Below are 25,914 nucleotides of genomic sequence, written 5' to 3' on the forward strand. Positions count from 1 at the left end.
AGCAGATGACTGAAACTCCCTGAGACTCAGTTTTCCTCCTTTGTAAAACAGAGGTGTGTGCCGAAGGATGAAATTAATAAAGCAATCCGCCTGAAAGCATTTAGCACTGAACCTCATCATGTTGATGAGGAATATAACATTAATCGCCGGGAAGGCATCTGGTTGGTCCAGAGTCCCATAGATTCCGACATCATATGTTGGACATCATATTTGATGTGCTTGCCACAATACCCAGTGCGGTTGGTAGACAAGGGTATTCCCTAGACCCTCCTCCTTAGGTACCGTGATAGCCACAGGTGACCTAGGGGTGTGGATGCCACTGAATCATATTAGTGGTACCATGAAGTTCACAGAGCCTACTTATCCCCCCAGGACTGCTGGTAGACCCTCCCGACCAGGTCAGGCCATGCTTTGGTGATTCTGGGTGCACTTCTTATTGTTATTGTTCCTTTTTTTTTAACATGAGTACATGGCTGGGAGTATATCCAGTAGAGGCTTGTTGAGCACACAGGGTGCTCTAGATGTTCTAGGTATAGGAAATTCAGAAATGAATGGGATACAGCTCCTGCCTTGAGGATCCCACTATATATGGGTGTTTTTCAGAAAATGGCTCCTGGAGCTATCTATCTTGGAATGTTGTTTCACCCTAACTCAAGAGTATGCTTGCGTATATAGAGAGAAATCCCTATACATACATGCATTTCTCATGCTCTGGCCACTAACTTCCTTTCTCACAGGATGAGGATAACTTCTCTTTTGAAAGCTCATCAAGAAAAACCCTGCTCTCCATTATCACATGCCTGGCCACACCCACCCTCACATGTTCCCTCTGTCTTCACTGTACCAGAAGCCATGCACTCTTGTCAACACATTAAAAACACCACATAGATCACACTGCACCCTCCAACCCCCACCCCTGGAAACAACCCTGTTTTTGCAGAGAGCTTTGCAGATGTTTATTCTCTAAAAGGGAATAATTGCATGTGCCCTTTTGCAGTGTAGTTGAGAGAGAAGGAGGATATGAATTGGTTGTTTCCAGTTGAGGGGCAACATTGTGGTTTCTTGGTATATTTGGGTTCCTCAAGGAAGATGTGGGGACTGTCTCTGACACTCATGAGACAGAAGTGCTATCCAGGCTCAGCGAGCTCCAGCCTTCACTGCCATTGCCCTACTGTCTCCTCCAGGTGGTGGTTGAGGATGGAAAGTATCCACCCAGGCGTCTCCATTTCCTAACTCTGATAACAACCATGTAACAGACGATGTCTGCTGTGTCTTTACTCTAAACACTGTACTCTGCATATGCAGGATCTCTTGGAATCCTCCTACAATCCCCTGGGGTAGTTCCTATTATCATCCCCATTTTTACACTTGAAGAAGTCAGGGCCCAGAAGGGTTAAGCACCTCACCCACTCACCAAAGACTGTGCGGACAGGAGTGGGATAGAACCAGTCGTCATTCAGCCACGGTGCCATGTGTGCTTCTTGACCCAAGGCTGAATGAGCATCTTTCCTGGAGAGGCAGCTCGGTAGTAGAATACAGACCCAGGTTCAACCTCCCTGAGTGACCTCAAGATCTCGACATTGCTTTTCAGCTGTCAAATGAGGCTGCACATGCCTCCCAGAGGGGCTCCAAGGAAGGAGATCACACCTACCCAGCACCTTGCACAGAGCCTGATGCATGCTTGTTTGCTGTCTAACACATTTTCAACCATCACAGACCCTTGAACTGCAAATATAGGAACAAATAATGGGCTTAAGAATGATCACCTTCTATGCATACTGTTAGAGGATACAAAAAGAAAGTTAGAAGGACAGGCCTTCTAATGATTATGGTCTTCATGCAGCAAATATTCCGCATGCATGCAGCACATGAATATTAAGCATCTGTCATGCAGTGGGCACGGTGCTAGGGGCAATGGTACAGTGTCACCGTGTCACCAGGAAAGTTGCCCTTAAGTAATTTCAGTTCAAACTGACAAGTGCTTTAGTGGAGTTATGAATCAAGGGCTCTCGGGGCACAGAGAAGTGGACCAGTCCTACCTGGCAGGGCTAGCAAAGGTCTCAGACAGACAATGTGTCATCCAGGCTGAATTTTGAAAGGTAAATAGAAGGTCCCCTGGTGGAGAAAAGCAGGTGAGGGGAGGGAGGGCAGTAGAGAGGGTAGGACACATACAAAGTCTCAGAGGGAGAGAAAGGCAGGTTTGGGGAGCAGAGAGGGCATTGGTGCAAGTACAGAGTACCTGGGGGTGGGGGCGGGGGAGCGATGGGTCAGGGAGCAAGAATATGATTATCAGCAAGGATCTGGGTTTAATCCTGCATGTTAGAAGGGGCCCCTTGGCTCATAGAATATTAGATGGAATGAGAATTCCAGTTTCCTGGCCTTACATGGGTCACACTGTCGGCATAATAGGAATCTTCAAATAGGCCAGAACTTCAAATTTAACATGAAAAATTGAAGAGACTCCCCGACTGCATCCTTGTTAACAGTTAAAAATTTTAAAGGTGGGTGAGAATATCTCATAGATCACTGGATCTCAACTGATCCTCCAAGCAGCATTTGGAAATATGGGAGGGGGGTGCATTTGGAGTTGTATAGGCTGTATGGAGAACTCTACAAGCATTTAGTGGGCTGGGGCCCAGGAGGCTAACTGTCTGAGGATATGTTGGACAGGTCACATAATGAAAAATCTCCCTGCACAAAATCCCAGTGACACCATATGGGTTATCTGTTGCTCTAAACTTGTAAAACCTCAGTGGAATACAGGAAGCTGAGCTTGGCTGGCCTTGCTCCCACAACTGAGGCAATTGTGGAGCTCCTGCCCTGCTCCAGGTGTGTCTCATCCTCTAGCAGGCCAGCCCAGGCATTCTCTCAGGGTAGTGGTAGAGGCACAAGAAACACACACTTTCTCCTTGAAGCCTAGTCTCAGTATTAGGGCAGCATTGCTTCCCTACAGTTTTATTAGCCAAAGCAAGTCACATGACAAAGAGTAGAGATGTGGGAAGGGGTGAAGAATTGAAGGGATTAAAGCACTCTTCTGCCATTGCACACGTCTTGAGAAATAAAGCTATAGCTTAATCTATCAAGACAATGGTTTTAACTGAGACAGGGTCATGAAGAAGTGAGTTAATATAATTCTTTTTTATTACACTATTGATTTGGAGATTTAAAATATATACATACACCTTTTTCTTAGAAAAAATGCTCTGTTACATTCAGCCAGGTTAGTAGCTCTAGCCCCACAAACTAAACTACATTCAACTATCTGCCATCATGTGATACACTAGGCTGATGTCACAGAAAGAATCTTGTAACCAGCGATTTGACCTTTAGTAAATTCAATTGAAATTGTTTGCATATGTTAAATCCACCCATTCTAAGTGTATAGTTTGTTGACTTCTCATAAATGTATAACCCATGTAACAGTGGGTTACATGTAACACTGTAACCATGACATAGAACATTTCCATTCCACAAAAGACTTCTCTCCTGCTTCTTCTCAGTCCATCCACTCTGCCGCTACACATCCACTGATCTCATTTCTGTCCCTATTGAAGTCCTTTTACTTTTTCATTGCAAATCTTCATCTATAAAACAAGCATAGTCACCCCTGCCTGGGAGGGACACGGTGGGGTTGGCATGACATGGTTGTATATTGGGCAGCTGCACATCCTCAGACAGATCTGCACATCCAGACAGATCTGGATATTGTGCATCTGCATATGCCGGTGTCACACGCTAAATCCTTGTTTCTCTGTTGGCAGGTCATCCAGCTGTTGCATTGGTTGGGGTAGGAAGGCAAGTAGAGCCACGTAAAGAACTTCTCTAGGCAGATTAAGGGAGCGGGACTTCCCAAGAGTTAGAAAGAAGAAAGAAAAGTGGATGCCAAGTCTGATTAAACTTGGCTGAAATGAAAGGAATAGATTTTTAAATTTTGTCTTTGGGTTGGTCTTTTCAATACCTGGTACAGAGATTGAAGTCTGTAGCTCTAGACAAGAGAGAAACTCATGCAAAGGTACTGTTCCATTTGGATTTCGGTACCTTCTTCCCTGTTATTTGAAATTATTGTACTAGGTCACCTATCAAAGCATTTTTTTGTTTTTAAGGAGTTTCTGGTTGCTTATACATTTGTCATTGGTGAACACCATCATTCTCAGCCTAGATGGTGCTTCTTTCCCAGATGGCAAGGACAACTGCCCTTAATTATTGCCTTTTTAAAATTAAATTGCTAAATAAATAAATAACTAGCTAGCCAGCAGAGGAAACTAAGACCAGCGATCCTGTCCTATGTGTGACCCATCAACAAAATCCAGTGAATAACCAACTCAGCCAGAGGCAGGCTCCTAGCTCCCTGGAGCTTACCTTCTTGATCCCATACGCGCACCCCCCCCGCCCCCTTCTCCTACTTTTCAGCTCCAGAAGCAGCTCTCTGAACTTGATGAGGATGACCTGTGTTACGAGTTCCGGCGAGAGCGGTTCACCGTCCACCGAACCCACCTTTACTTCTTGCACTATGAGTATGAGCCCGCTTCGGACAACACGGATGTCACCCTGGTCGCTCAGCTCTCCATGGACAGGTAGGCAGACGGGCCCTGCCCTCCCCACAATCACTACCCTGCAGCTCTATACTGGGTCAAAGGGAAAAAGGAGAAATTACCTCACAGGCGTAGGCTTGGGTCACACACCTTCCTCTCCAGCCCTGAAAACCAGGGGCTCTTGTCTTCTGGTGAGGGTGGTGGTTTTGAGAACAGAAGAATTGATTCTTAAAAATAGAGCTCTATGCAAATTACTTCAAGGAAAAGGGGTATAGTATAGGCAAATACATAATCTGGAACCACTATCACTGCTAGAAAGCAATTGCTATTTCTTTTCTTAGTATATCGATGAAACAAACATCCATCAAGCCTTTATCAGAAGTACTGACATGATCCCTGCCCTTACATGGCTTACACTCCAGTGCACTGATTCTCAGCTTTGGCTGGGGACAAATTGAATCACCTGGGGAGTTCTTAAAACAAATTCACCTTTGAACTCCATTGCAAACTAGTAAAGTAAGAATATTTGTGTGGTTGGACACTTTGGATTGTTTTATGCATGCCAGGGTTAAGAACATGAGTATTGTGGTATGAACAGCAAGAAAATAGTTAAGTAAAATGATTATGTATAAAATGATTATAATTGTGATAAGTGCTTGGAAGGAACCGAAACTGATAATAACAATGTCAAGAGAAGGACCTTTTTAAGGTAATGTGGTCAGGGGAAATCTAAGGAGGGGCCATTTCTGCAAAGACCTAAAGGATGAGAAAAGGAGTCAGGAATGTGAGTTGCTGAGAAGAAGAAAAAAAAAAAATCCAGGTGGATAAAATAAAAAGTGCAAAGGCCCTGTAGTAGAAAGGGGGTTCAGGGATCCCCGGGTGGCGCAGTGGTTTGGCGCCTGCCTTTGGCCCAGGGTGCGATCCTGGAGACCCGGGATCGAATCCCACGTCGGGCTCCCTGCATGGAGCCTGCTTCTCCCTCTGCCTGTGTCTCTGCCTCTCTCTCTCTCTCTCTCTCTCTCTCTGTGACTATCATGAATAAATAAATAAAATCTTAAAAAAAAAAAGGGGGGTTCACATTCAAAAACATGATAGAAGATCAGTGGCTAAAGGATAGCAGGAAAGTGGCATGAGATTAAAATTATAGAACAAAGTCACCAAAACATTTGGATTTTATTCTCAGTGTGGTAAGAAGTTATTGAAGATATTTACACAAAGTTATATGATCCAATTTATGTTTTGGAAAGCGTCTCTCTGGCTTCCAGGGGCTGCATAGATTCAGAGCCCGAGGTCATTCACTCAAGGCTGTACCCTTCCATACCTGGGTGTCCTGTGTGTCTCCCTCCCTCCCTGACAAGCTTTCTCTTCCATTTACACATAGCCCACAGTGGCTCCCTACCTCCAGTTTCCTTCATATCGTTCCCCCTCAGCTCCCACAATTAGGGAGTTTGATTGGCTCATTTTCTCTGAGTCACCTCAGAGATGCCCCTGCAGCCTGTGGATGTGATTCCATGGGACCATTTCTAGGATTCAATGAGTTAATGGCTGTTAGGTGCTGAGAATAGTACCCGGCACGCTTGTTAAGTGTTCAGTAAATACCACTGGTTACTAGTGGGGAGTGACTGAAGAATGAGCAAACCAATGAAGGAGCAAGTGCTCAGCCACAGAGAGGTTCACATATGGTAGGAAGTAGTGTAGGGGTTGCAAGGAGTGAGTGGAACCTTGCCTCCAGGGACATCTGGGGATGGGCCATGTAGAGCATGGCTTACAGAAGCAGACTCATCACTTTTATGTGTCCCACTGTGTATTGGCAAATGCTCACTTGTGGGATTCAGTGGCTCCACCGGCGGGTGGTTTCCTGGAGGTTCTTAGGCCTCAGGACTCCTCTGTAGGAACACGGTGAACTTGCCAAGCATAGCAGGTAGCAGGGAAAGACAAGCTGGGATGAAAGGGAAAAGCCCAGAGCTTCTCGCACCAACTCCATCCTGACCTGTATTGTAACCTCAAACAGGGTCTTCCCCTTTCCGTGGCCTCAGATTCCTAATCTGTAACATTCATGAGACCGCTTAGTAGGTATTGTATAATATCTATTGCTGTGGTGTGCCAGGCTCTTGTGAAGTGGAGGATATTTATGAGAAGACCCAGTTTTTGCCTTCAAGGAGTATAAAGCGTACTCACGTCTCAGGGTATTAGTTACCTACTGTTGTAGAACGAATTGCCACAGACATAGCAGCTTGAGTAACATTGAGTATCTTTCAGTTTGGGGGATCAGGAGTCTGGATGGGTGCTAGCAGGGTCCCCTGCTCTGCTCTCAGGACTACAGTCTAGGTGTTGCCTGGGGCTGTGACCTCATGGGAGTCAGGGTCCACTTCTAAGCTCATTCTCAGTTCTACGACTGAGGTCCCCGTTTCCCTGCTGGTTCTGGCTGGGGTCATTCTGAGCAGCAAGAGGCCACTCTTAGGTCTTAGCTTTGTGGTGCTCTGACAGCATGGCAGCTTACTTCTTCAAAGCCAGCAGGGGACTCTCTGCAGTCTGTCATATGGAAGCAGTGTTCCATCCCATTCCTGGGTTCGACTCACACTCAAGGGAGGGGGTTATACAGGAGTGTATGCCATGGGGCAGGAGTTGTGGAGGCCACCTTAGAATTCAGCCTGCTACAGACAGGCAACAGATTCTTCCTGTAGAGAGATGCTGTGCTGGGAGCCCCTAGCCCGGCTAGGGGTGGACAAAGAAAGAGACAGGCAGTGTGTCCGAGAAGAGGTTGCCTGCTTGAGTTGGAGGCTGAGTAGATGGGAGGTGGAAAGTACATGGGGAGAGAAGGTGGGTCCCCAAGGTGGAGCAGGTAAAATAGGGAACAAAGAGGCCACCAGGCCCACTGAGAACACAGGCTCTAGTGTGGTTGGAGCTTACGGCATAGGTGAGAAAGCAGAGAGTAGATAGGATGACAGAGGGTGTTGGGGAAACCAAGGCAGGTGGCCCCCTGCCGGCTCAAACCTACCTGGCTCCCAGTGAGGCTCCATAAAGGACTGACCTATAGACCAGAGCCCCAGGGTCACCCCAAACTTCTCTATCTGGCTTCTCACCCAGCCTTCAGTTTGGGTGCACACACTCTCCCACCAAGCAGCACTTAGTGAGCTGGCCATGACAGACCTCTCTTCCCATTGCGTCTCCCTTCTCCTGTATGCCATTCCAAATGAAAATAAAATCTAATCCTTGAGTTTCATGCTGAATGATGGTTTAGATGAGTCCTCTGTTCTCTGGGCAACACAGATGCACCTCAGTCCCCTCAGATGAAGCTCACGTCCTGTAATCTGCCCAGGTGAGTGAGTTCCAGATAATTCCAGGTTCTCACCTCTCAGAGCATCCCTGGTTTTCCTTGGTCCCATTCATGCCTCCTATTAATACATTCCTTTTATCAATAAAATATGGTGAATCAAGATTAGTAGCCGGTGAGTACCTCCAAACTCAGGAGAAAATAGAAGAGACAAATCTGACATATTTTCTAATCAGAATAAACTAGACTGACCTTGAATAATTTGGTCCCTGGAGTCAGACACTGTAGGGTCTTGGTGGCTCTGCCACTTCTTGACCTTGACCTTTGGACAAGTCACCTCTCCAGGCCTCGGTTTCCTCATCTATAACCTGGAAATGACAATGACAGTAGCCCCCAGCTAAGGTTGGTGTAATGATCAGATGAGATCATACACAGCCAGGACTTAGCCCCGACATACAGTCAATCAGAGGCTCCCTATCATTGATAGCATCATTGGCCAAAATCTTAATATTTGTGGACACTAGACTTAGAGACAAAGAGCTCTGGGTTCAAATCCCACTGGCTTCTTTACTACTCAGCTGGTGATCTTGGGCAAGTCCTGACACCCTTGCTTATCTTTCTCCTTCTACAGAGTTAAAAATATTTGCCTTGTAGAGTCCTAAGATTAAATGAAAAGACTGTCTATGAAGGCCCTTGGCATATATTTGCATTCAATAAATATGTACAGATCTGAGAACTTTGACCACTGCATCTGCACATGGTAGGTATTTAGGAGAAGTAAAGTGAGCCTGGGTGGCTCAGTTGGTTAAACATCTGCCTTTGGCGCAGGTTACGATTCCAGGGTCCTGGGATCGAGCCCCACATCAAGCTCTCTGCTCGGCCAGGAGCCACCTCTGCCTACCACTCTGCCTGCTTGTGCTCTCTCTGTCAGATACATAAATTAAATCTTCTAAAATAAAATATTTTTTTAAAGGAGAGATAAAGTGATATAGGAAAACAAAAAGAGAAATATGTGAGTTCAAAGTCCAGTTGAACCACTTACTAGCTATTTGAATTTGGACAAGATTCTTAGGCTTTTTGAGCCTCATCTTATCTGTGAAGTGGCAATGATACTGTCAAGGTCACAGATCGATGTCTGGATTTTATAAAATAAGAAGCTCTTAAGTGACCAGTAGGTAATAGGTCTACATTGAATATTAGTTTCCCTTCCCTTAGTGTTTTTTTTTCTCCCATGCTAGCTATAGAATTCACAATCTGGAATTTATAGACAATTAGAAAGAAAAGTTTTTAAATTATTAACACTCCAAGTCCATAATTCTGTATACAGTTGCCATCAATAAAAAGATACAAGCAAAACAGAACTCCTCCTTCTAGTGCCAGCTAGAAGCATCCTCCTGGCTGGAGCTGCAGGACACTGGCAGGACCTTCCCTCCCAACCCACTTAAAGGGAAACCCAGGCCCCCCTCATATCTGCCACAAACACTAACCACAGAAGCCTTCCCTTCAAAGCACACCCATCCCTCAGGATGGCAGGCACACAGTCCCCCTTAACGCATTGTGACAAGTATTGCCATCCTGACAATACCCCAGAGAGCCCAAGGAGTTCCACACCCTAACGAAAGCTGCTTAGCGGGACATAATAAAAAAATATAGAGCAGTACCACAAGCTGATGGAGATGGTAGGAATCCCTCCTTTCGCTCCATCCTACACATCCAATTATGATGCAGCAGGCTGATTGGTGCCTGTTGGATTGATTTTTAATTGAAGAAACATTTCGGGTGTGTTTGTAAACCTTTGAGTCAGAAGTAGGCCCTACGTGAATGCCACAGTGAATTAGGGGATCCGGCGCACAGGCTCCTATGCCTGGCTCCCTCTAGAATTCTGTTCAGAAAGAATGAACGTCGCCTGCTACAGCTGTGCAACCAGCAGGTCTCCCCCACTCCCAGCATGCAGGAGACCGCCCTCCCATCCCAGCCGCAGATGAGGATGGTGGATAGGACAGAGGGGGCTGGCCGGGAGGGATCCTGGCCACAGCATCCTTGCCACCTGGCCAGGAGTCGCTTGCTCTTTCGTGTTCCCTTTGACAAAGTCATTGAGGTACTAAGTACTGGTCCAGGGAATCATGTGGTCTTCTCTATTTCCTGTGAGTGGAGGAAAGAAACTGTTAGCTGAGGTAAAGGCGCCCATGCTTCAGATCACCCAGGAGCTTGTTAGTGACACAAATTCTTGGTCCCACCCACACCTAGTGAATGGGAACCTCTAGAGGGGAACCCAGGAATCTGTGTCATAGTAAACCTCCCAAGTGATCTTGAGCATGCTTAAGTTTGAAAAGCACCGCTCTAGAGAGTGAAAGGTAACTCCTTCTCCATGTAACAGCCATAGTGATCTTCTAAAAAATAGATCTTCCTTAAACTTATGGTGGATGGGGTTATAGCCCAATAAACCCATCATAAGCTGAAAATATTATAAGTTGAAAATGCATTTAATACACCTAACCACCTACCAAGCATCCTAGCTTAGCCTCGCCAACCTTGAACGTGCTCAGAACACTTACATTGGCCTGCAGCTGGATAAATTCATCTTAACACAAAGCCTGTTTTATAACAAAATGTTGGCTATCACATGCAATTTGTGGAATGCTGTATGGGAAGTGAGAAACAGAGTGGCTAGCTGAGTGCAGAATGATTGTCAAGTGTATCAGTTGTCAACCCTTGTGATCGAGGGGCTGACCGGGAGCCATGGCTGCTGCTGCCCAGCACCAGAAGAGAACATCCTACTGCATATTGATAGCCTAGGGGAGAATGCAAATTAAAAACTCAAAAGCACAGTTTCTCAATGCATATCACTTTCGCACCATCGTAAAGTTGAAAAATTGTTAAGTCAACCCATCATAAGCTGGGGACCATCTGTATATCAGGCCAATGTCTTTAAAACTCCCCAATAATTTCCTCCTGTATATAGAATAGTAGTATAGCTGCGTGCTCTGGCCTTCCCTGCCCCATAGGACCTGGCCCCTCCCACTTCCCAACATCTTCTTTCCCTCTGCCCCCCTCACTCGCCCATCTTCCCTCTCTTCTTGCTTCAACATACTACACTCGGTTACCCCAAGGGCTGCTCCCTCTCCTTGGAAAGCTTCTTGCCCACACTTCTTCAAGGCTGGGTCCCTCTCCTGATCCAAGTCTCAAATTCATGGCCCCAGTAGACCTTCCCTGGCCAGCCCTCAGGGTTACTCCATCCTATTTCCTGTTCTCCTTGCCTCTTCAGCCCTTTGCTCCCTCTGAATTTTCTCGGTTTGTTCTGTGTCTTCTCCCTCCAGCAGAAGGAAGCTCCAGAAGTGCAGGAACCCTGTCTTTCTTGTTCATCCTAGGGTCCAACACGTAATCCATACCTCGTAGATATTAAATAAATATCTGTTAGGTGGGTGCATGTTTGAGAGGCAGAAATAGAACCTAAGGAAGAAATTACAGCTGCCATATATTGAGTACCTGCTGCATATCTCATGGTAAGTAGGCTTGCCCTATGGCAGTAGTCACAAAGTTCCATGAGCACCTAGGGTCAAGCCCCAGCAAATAAGCACTGCTTAACACTTCTTGTGTCCTGTTTGAAGCAAGTGACATGGCCATCCCAGAATCAGTAATGAGGAGTATCACCAGAGGGTATAGATTGAGAGACAAGAATGATTTGTTGCCATTTTGTGATCTACAGAGGCATTACTGTCTGCACTGTGCACATGTAGAAATGGAAGCCCAAAGAACCATCATCCCTTGCTCAGGAATGCTGACACAGCTCAGAGTTCAGACCCACTTCTGCGTAACCCCAGAGGCCACAGTTGCACCTCCATACCATGCAATCTGCCCTGCTCTCATCAGCTGCCTTGTAGGGAGTGAGTTCCCCATCCCAACAGAGGCCAACTGACATTCTAGAATTCCTTCCAACCCAGGCTTGTAAGTTTCAGACTTAGCTCTTTCCCTGCCTGCTCCCTTGTCCTCAGACAGAGCACACGAGGCTTCCTGTCTCAGTAGGCTCCCTGGGGCAGCCCTGGCTTATCTAGACCTTACTGACATCTCTTTGGCCTTTCCTGAGCCTCTGCCCTCCTCTTCCTAGCATGAAGTGATGGTGGCCCTTCCGGGAAGTGGAGAAAAGCATGAGATGGAGAGTCGGGGCCACGGGTCCTAGTGCTAACCAGCTCTCCCATTCACTCGCTGAGGGCTCTTCAGCAAGCCATGCTCCCTCTGAGGCTGAGCTGCTTTCTCATAAAGATGGCATAATCAATTCTTTCCAAACTGAAAATTCTGTAGCTTAGGTTCACCTTTGTCTCTTGAGACCCTCTCTGTCGTCTCCGATCCTTGCTGTGCCAGGTACTTTATCTGCCAGAGTAAGAGACCAAAGAGCGACTCAGCCCAGAAATGTGGACAAGAGCCGCAGGAGAGGAGTTTAGGGCACAGGTGTGGGGAGACACAACCAAGAGAAGGCTCAAGAGAGCAGTGGGTCTTTGAAGCACACCCCCCGGGAGACTGAAGAGGAGGAGGAATGGGAGGGAATGCACAGAAGCCAAGCCCAAGGGGAGAACACATTCGTGTTTGGGGACACGGGCAGCCAAGAGAAGATCCTTGGGGGCATTAGTCCCAGCCTGCGAGCAGTCTGTGTGGAACATTGGTCTGGTTCTGGGCACTGGGTTCCAACAGACCGGGGTGTCAGTCCAGCTCCCCACCTTTGTAGCTCCGTGCCTTGGAGAAGTCACTTCACCTCCTTGGGCCTCTCTACCTGTGACACAGTGATGACAATCTCAGCGTAAGGGAGTTGGTGTGAATGTTGAAAGCAGTCCCATTGGAAATGCGGCTGGCACACTCCATGCCGCAGAGAAACGGTAGCGATGTTCTGTGTGTCGCTGTCAGAATTTCTGTGTTACCATCATTACATTAAACCTCGGTCTGTCGCTGTTGTTCGGGTCCCGGCAGGAAGCTTGATTTTGAGGGAAGAGAGGTCAGAAAGCTTGGGGCTGGTGGCAGACAGGCAGGCGTGGCTGGGTCGTCCTCCCTCTTTGTTCACAGAGGTTCCACGGAACACCTGGCACCACTTCCAGTAAAGCCCACACGGCTGTGATGTTTGCTGTGGCAGCACCTGAGAACCTGGAGTATTTCAAAATGCGTCTCTGTTCTGATGCTAAACCCTTGGCAGAGCTTGCTCCCTGCTCAGAAAACTCGGACACAGAGTTAAAATCCCAGGCAGTGGGCTCTCCACCGTGGGGGCTGGCCTCTCTCCCTCCACCAGACGTGCATGCCTCCCCCAAGGGTGTCCCCCCAAATGCACAGCCCCCTCCACTCCATAGACAGTGGAAGTGAGGTGTTGATCATTCAAAACCCCCGATTCTCTGAGCCCAGCAGAGGGCCGGGCCTGTGGCAGAAGCCAAACACAAATTTCAGGCAAAGTAGGCATTGTGGAGAATGCAGAGCCTCTCAGAAAACTGGCTCTAGTCAATTTGATTATTAAGTGTTATAAAGTATGAGAAATGGAGGGCATTTTACCCTCACAAATCTCGTAATCCTCCGTCACGAAAGAGGAAACAACTCCTGGCTATAGCAATTCACAGAATTACCAAGAGGAAACTCTGAAAGTCCATCGAGAAAGCCATCGGTAGAAGATAGTTGTGCCCATTTTCTTTTGTTTAGAAGCAGGGAAATGCATGGAATCTATTTCCTGGTAATTGTCCGGAGAAAGTGGGCATTCCTACTGGGAGACTGCTGATTATGTACCTCTTGCTGGGCAGGGTAAAAAACTGAAATAGGCTTTTGCTGTGTCTGAACCGTAGATCCTACCTGCCAGGCACTTCCAAAGCCTTTGGAGGAAAAAAAAAATCTTCACAGATTTCTCTTCAAGCATTTTTGTAGAATCTTCTCCATTAGAAGCACCTTTTGTCCCACCCCCTCCCCCCGGGCTCTTCTTCCCCCTGCCATAATCCTTGGCACGGTGCCTGTCTTGTAGCCTCACAAAATCGGCAGGGACCCTAGGGCAGTAAAGAACTCTGACAAATGAAGACAGCATCACGCCAGGCACGCTTTTGTCCCAAGCATTCACGTGTTCTCCTGTTCCCTTGCCAAATACCCAGTGTTCTCGTTTGTTCTCACTGTCTCCAAGGCCCTGGCCCGGTACCCATCTGTACAGGTCTGGTCCACGTCCAAGAATCCAAGCTGACCAGACATCTGGATCCCCAGTTTCTCCACCAGGGAAATGAGGGAAATGACAGCCATGCGCAGGGTCGTTGGGGGAGTTCTGGAAAGGGTCTGGTGCATAGCTAATGATCACAGTTATTATCACTCATGCTTTAATGCTCCTTGTAACTTACGGCCTCACTTTGGTTAAATCTTCTATGCCTGGTCACTGCTTTAGAAGAGCAGTACAGCTGTTGTTCATCTTTGCTGAGAGAGGAGAGGCATAGGACTTCTGAGCTGGAAGGGGATCTTTACATCATTTAGTGTCATTGTCCCCGCCCGCCGTGAGAAGAGGAGTAAAAAGGAAGGCTTCTAGTGGGATGTGATTCTGTCAGTATCCCACCTTCATTTGGAAGCTGATAGAGGCAAGAACCAGCAAGATAAGTGTTTCGATGCCCCTTTTCCAGATAAAGGAGCTGAGGTTTGGGGATTTGCCCCCATCATGCAGTGATTACTGTTAGAGCAGGGATATGAACTTGGAGCTGGTTGACCAGGTATCTGTGGAGGTAGACTCCCATCCCAGGAGGCTGGTGCATGGACTGGGTCCCCGTGGCTCACCTTACCTGTCTCTTCCAGGCTCCAGATGCTCGAGGCCATCTGCAAGCACTGGGAGGGACCCATCAGCCTGGCCCTCTACCTGTCGGACGCCGAGGCCCAGCAGTTCCTCCGCTACGCACAGGGATCCGAGGTGCTCATGAGCCGCCACAACGTGGCCTACCACATCGTGTACAAGGAGGGCCAGTTCTACCCTGTGAACCTGCTGCGCAACGTGGCCATGAAGCACGTCGGCACGCCCTACCTGTTCCTGTCTGACATCGACTTCCTGCCCATGTATGGGCTCTATGAGTACCTCAGGTGAGGCCCGGGAGGGGGGACGTAGGCTCATGCAGTGCCAGGACTAGAACGCTCCCGAGGATGGTCCTCCAGTCCAGGACGGGCCCTGCCCAAGTCCACCCAGAGATAGAGCTCTTCCTGCCGGCTTTGGCTGGGCCATCGTGTCCTCATTTCCCTGAACAGGCTGGAACCCCACTTTGCATACTGAAATGGTAGGGGCAGAACGTGGTCTCAGAAGCCTCTCTTCTGCTCCCAGTCTAATGCTCTTTCTGTAGCTGCTGTGAAAACGTGTCATCCCTCCCCCAGTTTTGGATCAGATGACCTTCATCTAACCATTCTGGAAAGATCACTGCCTATTCTGTAAAACAAATCAAAGTGATGGTGAAGGCTAGCATTTATTGAAGTGCTTGCTGAGTGCCAGGCACTGTTCTAAGAGCCTGACAAGTAGGAGTCCATCCCCACCCACTGCAGTCCCTATGCCGGCTACTATTATTATCCTCATTTTCGGGACGGGCGTGTGTGGGGCTGAGATCGTGAGCTGTCAGCCCCAGGTTACACACCCTCGGAAGTGAGGGCTGGGGGCAGCCAGTCCTGCCTGCAGAGCTATATGCCGCATGGCTGTCTCGGCTACCTCTGTGACTCTGCAACGACCCTTCCCAGCTCTGCCCACGCGGAGGGGCAGGCATCCAGTGGCTGGAGAAGGCCCTCGACTCGGGGAGCAAGAAGGCTGTGTGGGGAGTGTGGCATTTACTATGGAATAACAACCAATCTGAACTGAAAGGCACTGCTGAATTCATATGGCCCTGAAGTCCCCGTGTGGGTAAACTGAAGTCACAAGATGGAAGTCAAGACGTAAATGATCAAATTTTTTTTTTAATCCTTTGCCGCTGGCTTTTGTCAGCGTGAATTATGTCTGCTACCGGGTGAGTGCTTGCCCGAATCCAGGTACCAGAAGAGGTGGTTTGCACATATTTATTATCCTGCTGGATCTACACACCAAGCCCAGAAGGCAGGCGTGGTCACCCCGTGTCACTGTGGGAACGGGGAGGCTCAGCGCAGCACAGTCCAAGTCCACGTGGCTTGCTCCCGGGCTTGGGCAGCGCCTGGCAGACCCCGGTGGGCTCGCGCACTGCTTCCTGTTCGGCTGGCTGCTCTGGGGTGACTGACCGTCCCCAACGGGGCAGGAGTAGGGCTCCGTCCCTCCCGCTGTCTTGCCGTCCTTCCCTCTGTGTGTCTGTCTCTCAGCCTTCCTCTGTCTCTGGCGCTCTCCCTCTTAAAAGAGCCTCTTCCTCCAAAAGACTGGACACCTCTAGTCCGGAAGCCAGAGCGCAGGTGCAGGGTGAGGCCCCCCTGCTCTCCAGAGCAAGGGAAGGCAGCCTGTGTCCTCCGTCCGCTTTTCGGAGCCCCGCTTCTTTCCAGGTTATCCTGGGACCTCGGAACTTCCGCCCCTCCCTCCCCTGCGAGCGGGAGGGCCCTTGCGGCCTGGCCTCTCTCTGTGGCAGCATGACCGCGGGTCAGGGCGGCGGGAGGTGGGCTTCCCAAAGAGCATGGGCTGTGGCGCCCTGGGTGATGCCGGCCCTGGGCGCCCGGAGCAGAGCCCCAGTGTGGGGTGAGGGCGCCCCCGTGTGGCCAGACCTCCCTTCAGAGCCCGATTCCGGGAGCTTCTGAGGCCTCCACACACACAGCCTGCAGGAGCACCAGCTCTGGGAGTCCAGGGAGGGGGGCGTCCCCCCAAAAGAACAGATGGTGGGGGCGAGGGCCACCCTTCACCGAGAAAAGAGAAGCTTGAAGATCAGGCTACGGCCCATCCTCCCCGTGCGGGGCTCTTCTGCAGGAGCGCCTCAGGGGCCTTCATTCCTAGGAGTTCGGGGTGAACTGGCCCCCTCTTAACAATCTGTGGTCTGCTCCCGGCCTCCAAGCACTATCTTATTATTTTACCTCATGGGCCTCATGTTTCAAAAAACATCACAGACGAACAGATTGTTTCTATGTTCTAGTCCTATGTTTTATTGATCAAAGATGCTCTTAATCTCTAATCAGGACCTTACTCAAGAGGAGACAACCAGTGTCGCCTACTAATTAACATGTTCTTAATGCTGAGTCACCTGAGGCTTGGTTGGCCTTTGCCACCTTGTTACGAGGAGCTGCGTGGTTCCCCTCAGGGGTTTTAAAATATTGCACATTGCTCCTAAAACTCTGTTGCTGTCTTCACAGGCCCTATAGAAGTCCAGAGACCCTACCCTGAATGAGAAGAAATGATCTTGTCCAGTCTTCCTTTTTTTAAAAATTCCAGTAGAGTTAACGTAGTGTAATATTAGAGTCAGGTGTACAATATAGCAATTCAACACTTCCACACATATGACACTTCCACTCATCACAGCAAATACATTCCTGAATCCCCATCACCTGGTTCACCCCTCCTTCCCCACCCCTCCCCCCACCCCTGCCACCCACCTCCCTCCTGGTAACCAGCTTGTTCTCTACAATTAAGAGTCTGTTTCTTGTTTTCCCTCTCCTTCCTCCCACCCCCATGTTCATCTGTTTTGTTTCTTAAATCTCATATATGAGTGAAATTATATGGTATTTGTCTTTCACCAACTAACTCACTTTGTTCAGCATTATACTCTCTAGCTCCATCCGTGTTGTTGCAAATGGCAAGATTTCATTCTCTTTTATGGCTGAATAATATTCCATTGTGTATATACACCACAACTTCTTTATCCATTGACTTTTGACGGACCCTTGGGCTGCTTCCATAGTTTGGCTGTTGTAAATAATGCCACTATAAATGTAGGGGTGCATGTATCCCTTTGGATTAGTGTTTTTGTATTTTGGGGATAAATACTCTGCAGTGTGATTGCTAGATCAGAGAGTCGCTCTATTTTTAACTTTCTGAGGAGTCCCCAATCCTGTTTTCCACAGTGGCTACACCAACAGGGCAAGAGGATTTGCATTCCCACCAACAGAGCAAGAGGATTCTCCCTTTCTCCACATCCTCGCCAACACCTGTTGATTTTAGCCATTCTGACAGGTGTGAGGTGGTATCTCACTGTGGTTTCAATTTGCAGTTCCCTGATGATGAGTGACGCTGAGCAGGTTGTCATGTGTCTGTTGGTCAGCTGGATGTCTTCTTTGGAGAAATGTCTGTTCATGTCTTGTGCCTGCTTTTTTTAGTTGGATATTTGGTTTTTGGGTGTTGAGTTGTATTGTCCAGTCTTCTTGGTAAAGTACACATATGGAAACTGAGATTAGAGAATCCATAACTTGCCTGTCATAGAGTAAAAAGGCATTGTGACTTTCCTTATTCTTCTTCTGCTCCATCCTTAGTATCCATTCATTTTTCATTCATTTAGTGGGTAAACTTTTATAAGGCACCTACTACTATGTGCCCCCCATATCTGTGAACCACAGAGATAGGACCTGTGGATCCCAGGGCGGACAGACCAACAGGAATGACAGTTAATGAAAGATGCACAGTCTTTACGTTCTGTGGTGGGGGTGTCCCCTGCCAATGGAATTCACCTCATCTGGAGGTGGAAGGAAGGGACATCCTGAAGAGGTTAGATGCAAACGAAGGCTGTGTTGGAGTCCGCCAGTGGAGATTGCCATGTTCCAAGCAGAAGGAGCTATACTTTCCAGAGGGGCAGGGTGGCTAGAGCCTTGATGGGGAGAACAGCAAGAGATGATGTGGCTAGAAATGTAGGCTGTGGTGGGTCCCACAGGATTTCTGATAAAATATTCTGAGTCTGGACTCAATGAGGGAGGAGAACAGTGGAAGATCACTGAGAGAATGGGCAGATTAAGTGTTCATTTCAGGAAGGTCATTCTGGTTGCTTTGCAAAGGATCAGAATCAGCAGGGCCAGAGGAAGGGGGATAAGTGAGGAGACTGTTGTGTTAATCCAGGCAAGAGGCACAAAGAGCCTGATGCAGGGATCAGAAGCAATAGGGATCAGAAGCAGCAGGTAGACAGGCCAGTCTTTTCTACCTGACAGCTGAAGTCAGTAACTGCCTGCAACAGTGTCTGGACTTTGAAAGGGAAGACAGGAATCACTTCCTAGTGCTACCACCTGAGTCTTCTTCCTTTGTAAAGCCTGCACCCAGAAGTCCTGCTTGGTTTGGCCTGTCTCTCATGCCGCCCACCTCTTGATATGCTGTGCCCGCGTCCGTCCTGGATTGAGCGAGATTACATGGCATTGACTTTGAGTGTTAGGGTGGACAGGATGCTTGCCGAGGCCCAGGAATCCTGTTCCTGCCCACCCTATGGGCCATGGTGAACTGTGTGACTTCCAGCAATTCTGTTTTTTTTTTTTTCCAACCCATTTCCTCATTGTCAAATTAAGAAATGAGTTTCTATCAGGAGCCATAAATGCAGACACCCGCAGGGGCCAGGACCTTGGCCCAAAGGAGCCAAGAATGCTGAGTGTGATTCTCTAGAGAGACTGTGGCTCCCATCTCAGGCTCCTGGCTTCTCTCTACTTCTGCCATGGCATGATCACTCTGGGGAGAGGAGGCGGCAGGGCTAAGGTCCTCATTTTTCTTTTTTAAAGATTTCATTTATTTATTTTAGAGGGTGGGAGAGCATGTGAAAGGGGGAGGTTGGGGAGGGGGGAGAAGCAAAGGGAGGGGAACAAGAACAAGCGGACTCCCCTCTGAGTGTGGAGCCCACGGCAGGGCTCAGTCCTACCACCCTGAGATCATGACCTGAACCAAAACCAAGAGTCAGATGCTTAACTGCCTGAGCCACCCAGGCCTCCCAATCCTCATGTTTTTCAAGAGGAGCTGGAAACTTGGATTTCTGTGTTTTAATTTTTAATATTGACAACTAGTTTTGAAAAAAACACTATTGAGCCCGGACCAAATATGTCTTCAGGCTGAAAAGAACCTCCCACTCCCATCCTGTGCCACTAGTTTGTGACCTCTGACCTAGATAATTCCTAGGCACCAGAATTTTGAGAACTGGTAAGGAATATGATTCTGTCTGAAGCCCCAAATAGGCATGCACCCTTACTTTCCTATGAAGGTAACCATATTGGCTTGCCATTGGCTTATGGAAAATTTTCTTTCAGTGAGTGGGCTGCACGTGTTTCTGATCCAAATACTAAAAGTGGTTGTGCTTCGTGACCAGTATTATATCGTGAGTTGGGGATGAGATTAAGGGTACTGTTCACCATGAGAGCCATGGACCCTCTTGGAGACTTTTTTGGCATAGATACCCAACAAAATGCTCTACCCAAACTCTGTCAAGACGCTAATATTACAAATGATGGTAGTTAGAATTTATTGAGCTCTTCACATGTGCCAACAACCCTGCCAGCTGCTTTGTAAAAATTACCTCTGTGGTTGACACTTCTCTGAGAGGTAACTGTTATCACAGGTGGCCAGATTGAGGCCCCAGAGAGGTTAAATACGCATGTCAGAGGAGGAAAGTGGACTTCCCTCTATGACAGCCTGCTCCCTCTGGAAGGGGCCAGATCACGCTCAAAACCCGAGGACACCTGAGCAGGCTGACTGGCAGCCCTCTCCCTGGACCCCCCCCCCCAAACGATCATATCGCCCTTTGGGGGGGGGAACCTACCTGCTTTCTCAAAAACAGTTCAGCATCATAGCTCACTCAGCGGTTGCTTAGCAGCCAGCTAGTATTACAGCAAAAACAAACGGATCAATTGGAAAATAATGAAGTCAGTTATTCGTGTGGACACAGCGGCAGAGTTTCACTAAAAACTCTCCCACCCCTTTGCCGGTTTCTTCCAAAGAAGAAACTTGTAGATGTGTGGCTTTCACTGGGTTTCAGAAATGTCAGGAACGATCCAGCAGGGCGTGGCTGACCTGCACATGAATCCAGGTTCTGGCACACCTTCCCTGCATGTCCCTTGGGCAGCTTACTTAGCCTCTCCAATCCTCTGTTTTCTCAATTAATAAAGGCGCTAGTAATAACCTCTCGCAAGGGGATAGTAGGCACTCACCTGGGGTGAATTATCTGTCCCTCACAAAGTTCAGACCCCTACCGGGCCAGGCTGCCACCCCACCCCCTCCCATTGCAGACTGCCAGCTTTAGTATAGCCGGATAACTTCACATAACCATCACAGCTTTTTTTTCTTATAAAATGAGAAGCTGTATACTTAGGCTCATTTATCTGAAAAAATATGTAGTGAGTACTGTTACGTGCCAGGCAGTGAGCTGCATGGTGACAGTGCTGTCCCTGGAGTCATTCAGACCAGACCTGCCTTTCAATGCCAAAAACTCCTTACTCATTTAGTTGACCTTCAGAAAGGTGCTTAACTGTTTTTGCCAAATGGGGATAATACTACTTCTTCCCTCTTCAGGTCCTGGGAAAATTAAACGAAATAGTATTTGGAAAGCACCTGGCACGATGCCTTACAACATGCCTCATTCCATGACATTGCATAGCTGCCATGGCCCTGCCCTGGGTGCTGGCGTTGTCACAGTGAGCAGGACAGGCTGGTAGGTTCCTGCCGCATGAGGGTTACGTCCTAGGGGCCACTGTCAACTTGCAGTTGTTGCTGCTGTTCTTGTTACCAATACAGAAACAAAGAGAAAAGATACAGGAGCTCAGACTCACTAACAGATGACCCCGTGTGGGTGGACAGGGATGGCCTTGAAAAGACATGGATGGTGATAGGCACGAAGGACTAACAGGTGTAAAGGCGTGATATATTTTGACATTTTCAAAGAATGTTCCAGAATGGCAGAGGAATCGAAGGTGGAGTGTAGAGACAGCTCCTCTCAGCTAGGACATTGCATATCCATGAGACTGGGCAGGCTTCCCACCTTTCTCACTAATCCTGCAGAATCTTCATCTTTGTTCAATGCCTGAAGCTTAAAACATCTGCTCTGCTTTGCAAATGTCGCCTTTGCTTTCTAGGGGACACACATGCCACCCTGCATGGAGACTATATTCTGACGGTGTGCAGGAATGACAAATTTCAGTTTCATTCTGTTCTCTCCAGGATGATGGCTCACCAGCCTCCCCCATCAGATTTCCCCTGGCACACACAGCTGCTCTATAAATACTTGTGAAATGAGTGCTGAAATCTGAACAAGACCAGGTAGAGGTAGCACCAGGCACGGCCAACTGGCTGCCTCCCAAGAGCCGTTACTAGGTGGCACTTCCACGGGTTAATTCATCATTTTAGTTCTGCTATCTTGATAACATTTAACGTTTACTGGGCACGTGCTATGTGCCAAGCACGGTGACAAGCACGTTGCATGCATATTGTCATTTAACCTCATGTTAGAGACGAGGTGGTTTCGACTAAGTAGCCTGCCCTCAAGCATGACATTGCCAAGAGGACAATTCGCTTATCCTGGGGTTATCTGAGGTGTTCTACACCTAACCTGTTTATTGATCCCATTCCTGACGGGCCCATCTCCACCACCACCATGATGGCCATGACCATTGTCATGGGTCGTATTGGTCAAGTGCATCTCATGCATTGAAGAACCGCCTCTGTGTGAGAAAGCCCATTAATCCTCATACCCTGCCCCACACACAGGAGGAGAAAACTGTGGCACAAGGTATAAGTTGGTGCAGGGCACCTGCTGGTGAGTGTCCTGCTGGGATCTGCATCCGAGCCACCTGCCCCAGAGCTGCCCTCCAGACTTTGGGGGTCTTGACTATCCTCGCATAATCCACAGCGGGCACCTAACGCAGAGCCAGCACACAGAGCGCTCCGATGTGTGGCCCTGGTTGCTCACAGTCCGCATGGAGCCAGCAGGGTCCTTAATCAAGGGTGAATAGGGATGTGGCAGGTTACACGAGGTGACGAACACGGACAGAGTCCCTGACATAGAGCATGGCGCTGTAACCCCAGCTGTTCCGGGTTTCTAAAATTTGCCCCCAAAGCTCATTCTAAGCTTCCCTTTCTTCCTCCCCCCTCTCTGACTGACAGGCTATCTCCCTGGATATGTTAATACCATGCATTTGGGATCTTGCTGGGGCCTGAGAGCCCCCCCGGGCTCTTCAGATGACTCTGCCCATCTCCGACCTCATCCATTATGTGTGTATTTTACAGTCGCACTCTCTGTGGGCAGCCTTCTCACCCTCATTTGCAAGTCTTTGCTGTTGCCCCCACACACCTCCTGGAAGCCTGTCTGCCAGGAGCTCATTTCCTAGGCAACTGTAATCGATGCTGAGGCTGCGCACACCCTGTTACCTGCCTCTGTGTTCAGGGAGGAAGCAGGACCGGCGGTGCCAGGGCCGGCCTCCGGGTTACCGGGCGCAGGTGGCTGGCACTGCAGCATTCTGCTCCCGCCTCACCCCGGCCCGAGGGAGGCTGGTGGTCAGATGTGGCCCGGGCTCCCTGCTGGAAAGCCATGCATATCTAGTGCTGTTGAAGCTGGGCAGTTTCAGGGGTGGGGGGCAGCCGGAGATGGGGCCTCTGCTCGCCTCCCTGAGGCACACACGCACACATGCACACGTGCGCGTGCACAGATGCCCTTCCTTGCCCTCCCGGGTTGGGTACATGTGTGGCCGCATCCGCCTGCTGCTCCTCACCATCTGCCAGCTCGCTCACGGGTTGGGTTTGCACCCTGCCCACACACTCGTTCCAGGAAGAAGCCAAAATCAGAAAAGGGTGGGTGAGTCTCAGACGTGCGCCTCAGCCTTCTCCTCCAGCAGGGATGGCCTCAGCCACGCCCATGTCCTCCTAGACGACATCACAGGACAGTGGGAGTGCACGGCAGCCTGTGAAGGGACAGGAAGGAAGGAGCGCTTCACAGGCGCCTTCTGTGTACCAGGTGCTGGGCTGGCTGCTCGACACATGCTCCTTTTTCTGTGACCACCCAGTCAATGCTCAGAGCTTTCATAAGCGGGAAGATTAAAATGCAGAAGATAAATGTGCCCACAGGCCCTACAGATTAAGTGGCAGGACTACAATTTCAACCCCAGTTTTGGAAACTGTCATTTCCAAAGGATGGTCTTCACAATACCATCTTCTCCTCCATATGACAACTGCAGACTGACTCCTCCATTCCCTCTACATTTGTTGAGCGCCTACTGTGTACTGGAGCTGGAAACTCCGCCATGAGCAAGGTTCAGCCCTGACCTGGAGCCTAGCGGAGCTGACAGGTGCACATTCAGGCAGTCTGCTCGCTGTTACCACTGCTACCTCCCACCATCGCCAGTGAGCTGAACAGTCTTCAGAGAACCAGTCCCAAAGAAGATGCCCGCCAGCCATCCAGGGATGCATCAAGGCCAGCAGAGGGGGCAGAAGAGGTGCCGAGGGGCCCAGATGCCAGGAGCCAAGCTCCTCCTGCTGGCTGCACACAAAGCCTTAAGAGAAAGGATGAGGCCATTCTGGGGTTTCTGAAACAGATGCACATTCCAGCACAAGTTTCTTTCCTGCCTCCCACCCCCTTTTAATATAACTTTCACCTAAATCCCCGGGAACTTATGAGAATCACTTGGACTCCTTACAGCTCGGGTTTGATTAAACAGCGTGCTCTCTGACATTGGAACAGGCTCTGCAAATCTAAGGCTCTGAAGGCTGGTGGGCCTCCTCTCCTTGGCTTTGTGACGGCAGCCCCAGTGCCTTCAGCCCGTGGTTCCCAGCAGTTTGTCACCTGTCAGCTCTGGCCTCAGCCATATTGCACTGCCACAAAATATCAGTTCAGCCAGTTCTGTTACGGGAGAAGTTTGCATGGTCAGAGATCGAGGATCCCTCACCCCTGCCCAAGGGGTAGTGGCTACAAGAGGTACCCCATCTAGATGGTAACCAGCACTGTGAGGGCTGATGCACAGAGCAATTCCCTGATCAAAGCCAAGCCAAGTGGGAAGATGCTCTCCAGAATTCTGGGACAGAGTTCTTGAGCTAAGGGCAGAGGGAGTGGTCTTAGCGCCAAAGGTGAGAGGAGTTGAAGAAGATGAGAATGGACCAATCTGTCGAGTTTAACAGTAAGGGGACACTGCTGACCTTGGCCAGATTCAGGGGTTCACTGGCAGACTCCACTAGTTTAAAGAAAGGAAATCACCAGGATAGGAGGCCCAGTAAGCCAATAGGTCCATGCGCACGTCTCTGCATCTCCAGACCCTGCCTGTGTCCTGGCTTCCACACCGCCCCCCACCCCGCTGCTGTGAGGCAGGACCTGCCAGGCGGAGAAGCATGCTGGCTGTAGCTCCTGGCCACGGACTCCAAGAGGCTCACTGCTCCAGTTGCAAATTCACCGCATTCCTAGACTTGACTCCAGTAGAGCCTGTGATTAATGATCTTTCCCAGTTATTTCTAAGCTGCTGCAGCCTTAACTAATACAGTGAGTGTCTTCTTCACTTGAGGAGGAGGATATGATGATGGTGATTGCACCTGCCAGCTGGGTTATAAGGCAGCTTGCTTGACCTCTCGGAGCTTTAACGACTTTATCAGTAAATCAGAAATACCAGTGCCTCTGTCGCACGTGGTGATGATTAAACATGCTTGAGGGGCCTGATACTGAATATACATATGCACTCGTTATTGCCATTTATTGACCACCTACAGTGTACCGGGCATTCCTAAGAACTTCAGCTCCCCCGAATCCTATGTGCTTTCTCATTTCCAGAACTTCACAAATATTTAGAACCCTCTCCGCTGACCTGCTAACTCCTGCTTCTTAGGAAAAAGTGGCAGGAAGCTCTCTGTGACTCTGCACCAGAGACCCCTACGCTCCTGCCTTCCTCCCTCCCCGAACTTTGAGCTCGGTCCCAGCAGAGGTTTTGCCTCTTCATGCAGCGCTGTGCTCCGTAGCTATGTCTGGCCTCATAAATATCCATTAATTAATGAGTCTTTTATCTTAGTTCTCTTAACAACCAAGTCTGTGAAATATTTATTATCAAGATAAGGAAACAAAAGCCCAGAGAGTCAAGCAGATTGCCCATGATTACACAATTAATGAAGTAGGGGGAGTTAAGATAGGCTCTGTCATCTAGAAGATTGTTTTTTTTTTTTTTTCTCACGATTCAGCCTCCCTTGAAACTGGTGTTCCCCTGGGAGAGAATCAGCCCTCAAATGTGTTGAAATAATTTTAGCTGGCTCCCCTTGGAGCATCAGAATATGTGGCCACATGGATG

General features: G+C 48.9%; 1 protein-coding gene across 4 annotated transcripts in view; it reads left to right on the forward strand.

The window, feature by feature from the left end:
• LARGE1 (LARGE xylosyl- and glucuronyltransferase 1) overlaps positions 1-25,914 on the forward strand; it is a 521,069-nt gene that overhangs the window by 477,405 nt on the left and 17,750 nt on the right. For all 4 annotated transcript variants that reach the window (XM_072844187.1, XM_072844185.1, XM_072844186.1 and 1 more), the window contains 2 exons: positions 4,411-4,574; positions 14,593-14,871. In XM_072844187.1, the coding sequence (XP_072700288.1) occupies positions 4,411-4,574; positions 14,593-14,871 (443 nt within the window). The remainder of the gene's footprint in view (positions 1-4,410; positions 4,575-14,592; positions 14,872-25,914) is intronic.

The sequence above is a fragment of the Canis lupus genome, chromosome 11, assembly GCF_048164855.1.
Source record: "Canis lupus baileyi chromosome 11, mCanLup2.hap1, whole genome shotgun sequence".
NCBI classification, from domain to species: domain Eukaryota; kingdom Metazoa; phylum Chordata; class Mammalia; order Carnivora; family Canidae; genus Canis; species Canis lupus.